The following is a 7,790-nucleotide window of genomic DNA, read 5'->3' as shown; positions in this document are numbered from 1 at the left end:
CAGTAGAAGATGGCCCAAGTCCTTGGGCTCCTGCACCCTCGTGGGAGACCCAGAAGTGGCTCCTGGCTCCTGGCTTCAGATTGGCGCAGCTCCGGCCATGGTGGCCAACTGGGGAGTAAACCAGTGGATGGAAGACCTCTCTCTCTCTCTCTCTCCCTTCCTCCCTCCCTCCCTCTCTCTCTCTCTCTGTAAATGTTTTAAATAATAAATAAATATTAAAGAAAGAGATACCCTTCTATCTGGAAGAGCTTATTCCGTGTGACCCAGGAAGGAAATCCCTCCTGCCGGATGGGCAGGCAGGACTCAAGGAACAGAGCCAGGAAGTGGCCGACGTGACTTCCTGTGTCCTGGTGTCACTTGCCTCCTTCACAGGACTCCCTTCCTTCTTCCCATCCTGGCAGGACTTGGAGCTTCTTGGAGAAAAACCAAGACGTCTAAGACCAGGCTCTCCTGCCGAACCCTCCTCCGTGAAAGCCGGCGTTCCTGCTTAGAGACTTGAAGAAGGCTGTCTACTGGTTACGAGGCTTCCATTCTAGCATTTTGTTAGGGAGCTCCAGGCCCCTGATTGCCATGATGGGAAGAAAGTGGGTTTAAAAGAAAAGGAAAAGAGAGGAGTGGAGGAAGAGAGGCACTGAAGAACTGGGAACTGGGGTGGCCTTCGGAACTGAACAGACTCAGCTTCCTTGGGATTTGTGCTGCCGGGGGAGGCCATGGGAGGGGAAGGAGCTAGGCCCAAGTGGGTCAGAGGTGGCCGCTGCTGCCCTGACCATGGACAGTGATGCCGACATGGGAGCTGACCTCTAAGGGGGCTGAGGAGACGCAGGCCACGCGGCTGTGTCCTGTTTTGCCGCCCACCTAGCCCAGAGCTTGGAGCAAAGGTGTACGGGATACAGGCACAAACTCAATGGCATTATGGGAGAAGTCATTTCTGGCCAAGCAGGAATCACTAAGGAAATCATCCCAAAGTAGGGAGCCAAGTGTCCAACCCTTGTTGAGTGTGGAGGTGTGAGTCTCTCTCCCACCCCCAGCTGGCCTCCCCCACTTACCAGCTGTGAGCTGGGCCTAATGGACATGCACGTGTAGCATCACCAAAAACCTAGTGTTCAGGTGCTCCAGGATGGACAAGGGATTCCCAGGAAGAGCCTGTGGTAGAGGGGCCCACAGTGCTGGCTCCAGGACAGGGCTGGCACTGACCACACGGCTGTAATGCTTTTTCTATGTATTGGCGCCTTTTGGTCTAAGGGAAGTGACCATCTGTGGATCAGGTGAGGGGTACTGTGAAAGAATGGCAGTGTATTTTAGGTGTAAGCAGTGGACACAGTTGTATGCACCACTTTGCCTCTGCAGAATGCGACATCTCACTGTTCTTTCTACTGACACGAGGTGCGTTGTTGTTGGTTGAAGGCATCCGCTACAGAGCATCTAAACCCAACTTGTACAAGCTACTAATTCCACAGACTTACAGAATCCTCAAGCCTCGATTTTGTTTATACCACAGCCAGTAACCAAATAGGCAGATCACTTTTAGAAGATGTTTAACCACCTGCAAACAAGCAGTGTATTAAGTAAACTACCTGCCTCTCTAGCGAGGTGACCTTGGCCAGGACAGCTTCTCTGGACTTGTTTCACCCACTGTGCAATCCAGGCAGCTGTGTGATAGCTTGTGTTTCTCTTCAGCACGACATACCTGGCACCCTGCTCGCCGTTTCACAGGGATGGTTTTGTGCAACTCTCCTGACAGTCCAACGAGTAAACGAGGAAGCCAAGGCCCACAGGTGAGCACCAGGTGAGCACCTGCTACCAAATGCCAGTCTGTCCCCACTGCCTGCTTCCTCAAACAGGAGGTGAGCACATCCCTCCCGGCGCAAATGATGGCCTCACGGGGAAGCTGGGCTTCTGGAACAGCTCAGACGAAAGGGATGAGAGACAAGGGAGTATCTTCCAGCCACAGGCCGAGAGGCGTGAGACTGGCGTTTCCTCTCACACCTGCTCCCGCCTCCCTGCCTCCCGCCCAGAGCCTGCAGAGGGGAAGCTGGGGGTGTGGCGCGAGCAGCTGCTGGGGGACAGAGACCCAGTGCCGGCTGCGGCAAGTGCACCCCACAATTCCACCTGCACCTCGCTCTGAAAATCGAATGCCTCTCAGAATAGGAGCCCCGGCAGCAGCCCAAGGAAAACAATCCGGGTAACTCTGTAAAAATCTCTTTAATAAATATACATCTCAGAAGTACCAAAATAATTACTGACAAAATACACTATGTACACTATGTACAGGAGGGCGACCCCGGACCCCACAGCACCGAGAGGCCTGACCATACACGGGGTTGTTCGGGGTCACAGGATCCCCCCAGGATTGGCCACCAGGTCCAGGTGATCTACCAGGAGCAAAATAAATAAAACGTGGTCCTTTCACGAGATTTTGGATAATCGTCCCCAAAGCCCCCACCAGAACGAAGTGTAAGCGGTGTTTTTCCTCTGGATTCTAATCTTTCTTCTCCCCGAGGCACAGTTCACAAAAACAGCCAAACGCGGGCCAATCCACCACAGTTGAGCGCTTCGGGCCGGGAAGACACCCCTGGCATTTTTTTTCCTTTTTTCTTTTTCTTTTTTTTTAGAAAAATAAAACTCTCTTTTTGTACAAATATACAAGTCCACGTGCTTTCCAGGCGCCTGGTGCTCACAAGGTCAGGCGCTGGCCTCCGAACACGCAGTCATCATAGGGCAGCTGGAAGAAGAAGAGGAGAGTAAACCTCCAAGGCCCAGCCCGGGGCTGCAGGCCGCAGGCTGCGACTGCAGCTCCGATCCCCCCACCCGCCGTGCAATGAACTTGACAGGCTGAGTGCATTTCCCTTGAAGGATTTGCTGCTTAAAGAAGGGTAAGCTACTTTTATTTTTATTGGGGGGGAGGGGGTTCGATACAGCCAGAGAGCTCTATCCAATATCCCAGGGCTGCTCAAGGGAAGGGGCCTGGCAGGGTAGGGGAGGGGGCTCACCTCATCCTCCGTGCCGTCCGACTCCGTGTCACAGCTCTCCTCGTCCTCACTCTCGGGCAACCTCTGGAGGTTCTCCAAGGTCAGCTGGCCCAGCTGCTGCTGGATCCGGGTGCTGGGGCGGCCCCATGTGAGCTGGTACGGGGAGTAGCCCTGGTAGGTGACCCGGTTGACATCGGCCCCGCACTTCAACAAGAGCGACACCAGGTCCGGATTCTGCAGGTCCACGGCGAGGTGGAGGGCCGTGCGCCCATTGCAGGGTTCCTAGGGCCAAGAGGAGTGTGAGATGCTTAGGAGGCGTCTGCATTCCTGTGTGCAGCCAGCGTGGCTGACATGTTGCTGGCAAAGAGCAGCACTCCACCTGGCTCGTGAGGCACTCACCTGGGCGTTGACATCAGCACCCCAGGACACCAACAGCTCCACGATGCCCAGGTAGCCGTGGATGGAAGCCAGGTGCAGACACGTGTGGCCTAGACGGACAGAAGGAAGAGAGCATCACCACCTGTTTCACTGTCCCCCTAGTCACTCACGGGACAAGCACATGTGGCCCCTGAATTCTAAGGAGCCCGAATCCGGGTTCTGAATGAACATTCCAGCAGCCTGAGACAGGCGCTTGATACTCATTTCCTCCTGCTTTCACAAGCTGGGAGTTTAAGCTCTGCCCTGCACGCCTTAGGCCAGCCCGCCTCCCCCGCGCCGCCCGCCTGGGACAGCACAGCCGTACCGTTGTAGTTGATGGCCTGCAGAATGGAGTGCAGGTGCTGGGCCGTGCAGGTCTGCTTGAGGACGCCCACGCTGGCCAGGCAGCCCTGCTCGCAGGCAAGGTGCAGCGGAGTGTTTCCTCGAAAGTCCCGCAGCTCAGGATCACAGCCAGCTTCCAGCAGTGCCTCAGCAATTTCTGGCTGGCTAGTGATGACAGCCAAGTGGAGCGGCGTCTACGAGTGGGAGAGCGAGCACAGATAAGCCTCGGCGCAAAGTCGTCATCCGAGTGCCCCTGAGCCGCAGACATCTCCCGGGGGTGGGTGCTGCTCCTCCCAGACAGGGACAGGGGGCCAAAGACCAGGGCCCCGGGTGGGTCACAAAGACCTCACCCAATCCGTGGGCTTTTAACTCTGCAGGAGACGGGCTTATTGGAATGTGAAAGGCCAGGGCAGGTAAGGACCTGTGGCTGTTCTTTCAGAGAGCTAGGGGTGGGGAGGACTGTGCCACATCGACTGCATCCCGAGGTCACAGAGGGCACAGGGCTGGGGACGACAGGCGCACCTGCTGCAGGTTGTTCTGGAAGTTGAGGAAGGCCAGGTCTCCCTTCACCTGGCGAATCACTTCCATGGTCAATGCCTTCTCTTCATGGATGATGGCCAAGTGGAGGAACCTGCAGGCCAGAGAGGGGAAAACCCCCCGCAAGGGGCGGTGAGCGCACTGCGTGGGGCCCCGGGGAGGCGCGGCCTGCGGGGGATTGCGCAAGGCCGGGGTTTCTGGAGCCGGGGCCGCGGTGTTTTCCGCGGGGTTATTATGAGCTGAGTGTTCCTGGCAGGCGCCCAGGGACTTTCCGGGCCCCGCCCCCCCCGCGGCGGCGCCGGCCAGGCCGCCCCGCCCTCCCGGCGGCCCGGAACGCCCTGTACTTCCCCCGCCGGCCGCGCGGCGCCCGCCCGCCCGCCCGCCTTATGCAACCCGGGACTCGGCGTCCCTGCCGCCGCGCCGCCCCCCGCCGCGAGCGCCGGGCTGCGGGGTTCGGGGTGTGCGGGGACGGGGCCGTCCACGCCCTTCCCCGCCGGCCCGAGGAGCCCCCCGAGGAGCTCCGGCCCGCGCGCGGCCGCCCCGCAGCTTTGCGGCAGACTCGGCGGCGCTGCACGGCCATCCCCCCCCTCCAGCCCGGCTGTGCTGCAGCCCCGGGGCCCGCGCTGCAGGCCCGGCCGCCCCCCGCCCGGCCCGCGGCCCTCAGCCCCCGGACACTTACGAGTCTCCGTCCTCCGTGAGCTGCTGCCTCCAGGGCTCGGCGGCGCGCGGCGCCTCCTGCGGCTCCAGGCGGATCTCGCGCAGCTCCTTCACCATCTGCTCGTACTCCTCGTCCTTCATGGAGTCCAGGCCGCTGTCGTGGCGGTCGTCCAGCAGGCGCTCCTTCTTCAGCGCGTCCCGGGGCCCCTCCATGGCCCAGTCCTGAGCGTGCTCGGCCGGCTGAAACATGGCGCTGCTCCCCAGGTGCTCGGCCGCGGGCTGCGCGCTGGCGTCCTCGTCCTGTCGCCGGCTCCTGGCGGGCGGCGCGCTGCGACTGTTGTGGGCTCGGCAGCGCCGCCGCGCCGCCCTATAAACGCTGGCGGGGAATTTCTCTGGGGGCGGGGTCAGGCGCGGGGAATTTCCAAGCCAGTCAGACCAGAAAAGAGAACTGGCTTGGTCCTCTGCTAGGGGAAAAAAAAAGGCAGCCTAAACTCCGAGCCGGGGTTCATCGGAGAAACTCCCTGGGATGACCCACCGGGGTCATGTCCAGGGAACTTCTCGCTGCGCGCTGAGTGGCTGGAAAGTCCTCCGGGCCCGGCGGCCGCCGCCGCCCCGGTGCTTCCCTGCGGACCGCGCGCGGCCAGGCCGACCCTGCAGGGCCCTCCTCTCTCCCTGGGGTTTCCCACGGCCGATTGCACTCGGGGTCGTCTGCTGCAGGGATCCCGAGGACACAGACCTGCCGGGCCGTTCCTCTTTGGGGTTTGCCGCCCAGCCGGTCCTTTCCGTTTTCTCGGATCTTGCGGAAGCGCAAGAGTGGAAACGGTGGCTGGCCGTGGGGGTTTGTCTTCCCCAGAGTTGGGTGCAGTTCGCGGGCGGCCCCTGGGTTCCCGCAGATTCCCGGCCCTGTAGGGTGCAAGCGCTCCTGGCGTCCCGACCCCCTCGGGGAGAAGCTGGGTTTTAAACCAAGTCCCGTCCTGGGGACTAACAGGCCTGTCGGCTGGGGGAGGGACAGATCTCGGCCTGCGAGGGGTCAGCGCTCAGTGGGGCCTCAAGGGTTTGCTTTTTGTTAAGCAAGGAGTTCGTCTTGGTGGGAGGGGTTGCAGGTAACCTTGCAGTAAAGAAGTTCATGGTCTGTGCTGCGGGAAATGGATCCTGAGCCTATTTCTGAGTGCCCAGCTGAGCAATTTTTCAGCATTTGGGAGGAGCCTGACCAATGGGTGGCAGTTAGTGTCTTACCCAGGACTGGGCCTGAAAGATGGCCAAGAGTAACTGCCAGGCCCCCCGCGGGAGGTTCCAGGCGGCTCCCCCGTGTGCTCTGGGAGAGGGCAGTAGCTGGAGCCATTCCTGCAGTGCCACTCTTGAGAGAATCCCCTGGCTTTAGAGAGGTTATGCTCCGGCCCCCGAAGCGGCAGACTGGGCTGAATTCAACTACTTCTGGAATTGGTGCAGGTAATCAAATCGGCTTTGATCGGCTTTGAGCATGAGCTCCAGGGGCATCTGCAGAGGTTTCTGGAGGTTGTGGCAATCACCTTCGCCTTACTGATCAGGTACAAAGCAACCCTTGCCTCTCCTCGGATCTCCACCTGTTCCCCCCATATGGAACATAGGGGATAGGGTCACTAGGACAAAATATGAGGGCAAAAAAGTAAAATCAAGAAATAAACCCCTCAGTAGTAATGGTCACATGTTAGAGTGAGAACTTCCCAGTAGAGACTGCAGTGTCTGCAGGCTTAGGAACCGCACACACGGGTTTATCAAGGCAAGGTCGCACAGTGATGCAGGCAGGAGGCCTCGGTTCCAGGGTTCCAGGGTCAAAGTCACTGCGCACTGGCTGCACAAGTCAGTAAATATTTTTTGTAGTGTACTTGTTTTATATACTAATGAGATTGGATTGAAGGCTATTTAAGTTCTTTTCCAGCTTAGAAACTGTATCACTTGTCCAGGAAAGCAATTCTAACTCTGTTTTTTGAGGCCCTTAGACATCCCACGGCATATACATATTTGGAAGAACTCTGGCATTTTGTGCATCATGATGTTCTCAGGAAGAATCTTGTAAGGCAGGTATCAGTCTTACTTTCCTAAAAAGAAGCTCAAATGCATAGAAATAGACCCTGTTTATCTCCTTCTTATCCCAGTATATTAGTGGTTCAGCCAAAGTATTGAAGTAGCAACATTTTTGGAAACACACTGTGAAAATGAGACCGAATACACTATAATCTGGAATATACTCAAAGTAGTTCCCACTCCAGCTTTAGATAAAGAAGGCAAACAGTCCTCTCTCTAAAAAATGTGCAGAAATGTCTAACTTTAAAGGCCCTACTTAGAAAGGTCACTTCTGAAGAAGTTTGGGGCTGCAGCTGTCAAAGTCATTATTTAGAAGCACAAAGTCAGTACCGAGTGTTTCAGGAATATTTTTCTTTGTGCCTCCCTTGAAGTTTTCTGTTCCTGACAGCCTTGGGGACTGCTGCTGTTTGGTCCTGATTGTTTAGTGTGACACCTAGTGGTGTTTCTTGATTGGTCACAGGGTTGAAACATCTGGGAGGTTGGGCCATACTGTGGGGATTCCCAGGGAGGTGCCTTCTGTTTTCCTGCAACCCTGGGAGATAGTTTTGAATAATGTGAACCAACAGGTTTCCCTCTCCAGTGTAAGTCAATGCACATTACAACCTGGGTGAGCCATAATGTACTTGGAGACCAGAACCATGAGCGTTTTGGGCAGATGTAGACAATGAAAGGGTCTGATTTTCGGTTTAGAAAGATTTCTCACCCTCTGATTGGATAATGTTTTAGCTAAATTTAACCACTTTATTTTTTTTAAGAGATTTATTTTTTTTGAGAGGAAGAGTTACAGAGAGAGGGAGAAACAGA

The 7,790-nt window shown here is 56.9% G+C and overlaps 1 protein-coding gene and 1 long non-coding RNA gene across 5 annotated transcripts in view; one reads left to right on the top strand and one right to left on the bottom strand.

Annotated features, from left to right (window-relative positions):
* Nucleotides 1-2,183: 2,183 nt before the first annotated feature.
* Nucleotides 2,184-5,267, bottom strand: NFKBIA (NFKB inhibitor alpha). Its single transcript, XM_002718142.6, has 6 exons — nt 4,945-5,267; nt 4,251-4,359; nt 3,712-3,922; nt 3,369-3,457; nt 2,991-3,251; nt 2,184-2,722 (listed from the first exon to the last, which is right to left on the bottom strand). Exons 1-6 carry the CDS (start codon nt 5,169-5,171, stop codon nt 2,675-2,677), a joined length of 945 nt encoding a protein of 314 aa, XP_002718188.1. The 5' UTR covers nt 5,172-5,267; the 3' UTR covers nt 2,184-2,674.
* The window catches only part of LOC138844627 (uncharacterized), a 78,869-nt gene continuing 73,807 nt past the window's right edge, over nt 2,729-7,790 (top strand). Inside the window, exon 1 of one of the 4 annotated variants that reach the window (XR_011380749.2) lies at nt 2,729-2,873. This is a non-coding gene — a long non-coding RNA (uncharacterized LOC138844627). Of the gene's footprint in view, nt 2,874-5,382; nt 6,470-7,790 lie in introns of those variants that run through there. The other 3 variants (XR_011380750.2, XR_011380752.2, XR_011380753.2) reach the window with 3 other exon arrangements.

The sequence above is a fragment of the Oryctolagus cuniculus genome, chromosome 12 (genome assembly GCF_051225735.1).
Source record: "Oryctolagus cuniculus isolate XC-2025 breed Fujian yellow rabbit chromosome 12, ASM5122573v1, whole genome shotgun sequence".
NCBI classification, from domain to species: domain Eukaryota; kingdom Metazoa; phylum Chordata; class Mammalia; order Lagomorpha; family Leporidae; genus Oryctolagus; species Oryctolagus cuniculus.
The sequence above is the reverse complement of the archived record's forward strand: the minus strand, read 5'-3'. Positions and strand labels throughout refer to the sequence as shown.

Coding starts and splice junctions, on each gene's coding strand:
- NFKBIA (XM_002718142.6), bottom strand. CDS start 5,171: ATGTTTCAGCCGGCCGAGCACGCTCAGGACTGGGCCATGGAGGGGCCC. Junction 3,923..4,250: donor TCCAGAACAACCTGCAGCAG/GTGCGCCTGTCG, acceptor TCCCACTCGTAG/ACGCCGCTCCACTTGGCTGT. Junction 3,252..3,368: donor GTGCTGATGTCAACGCCCAG/GTGAGTGCCTCA, acceptor TCTTGGCCCTAG/GAACCCTGCAATGGGCGCAC.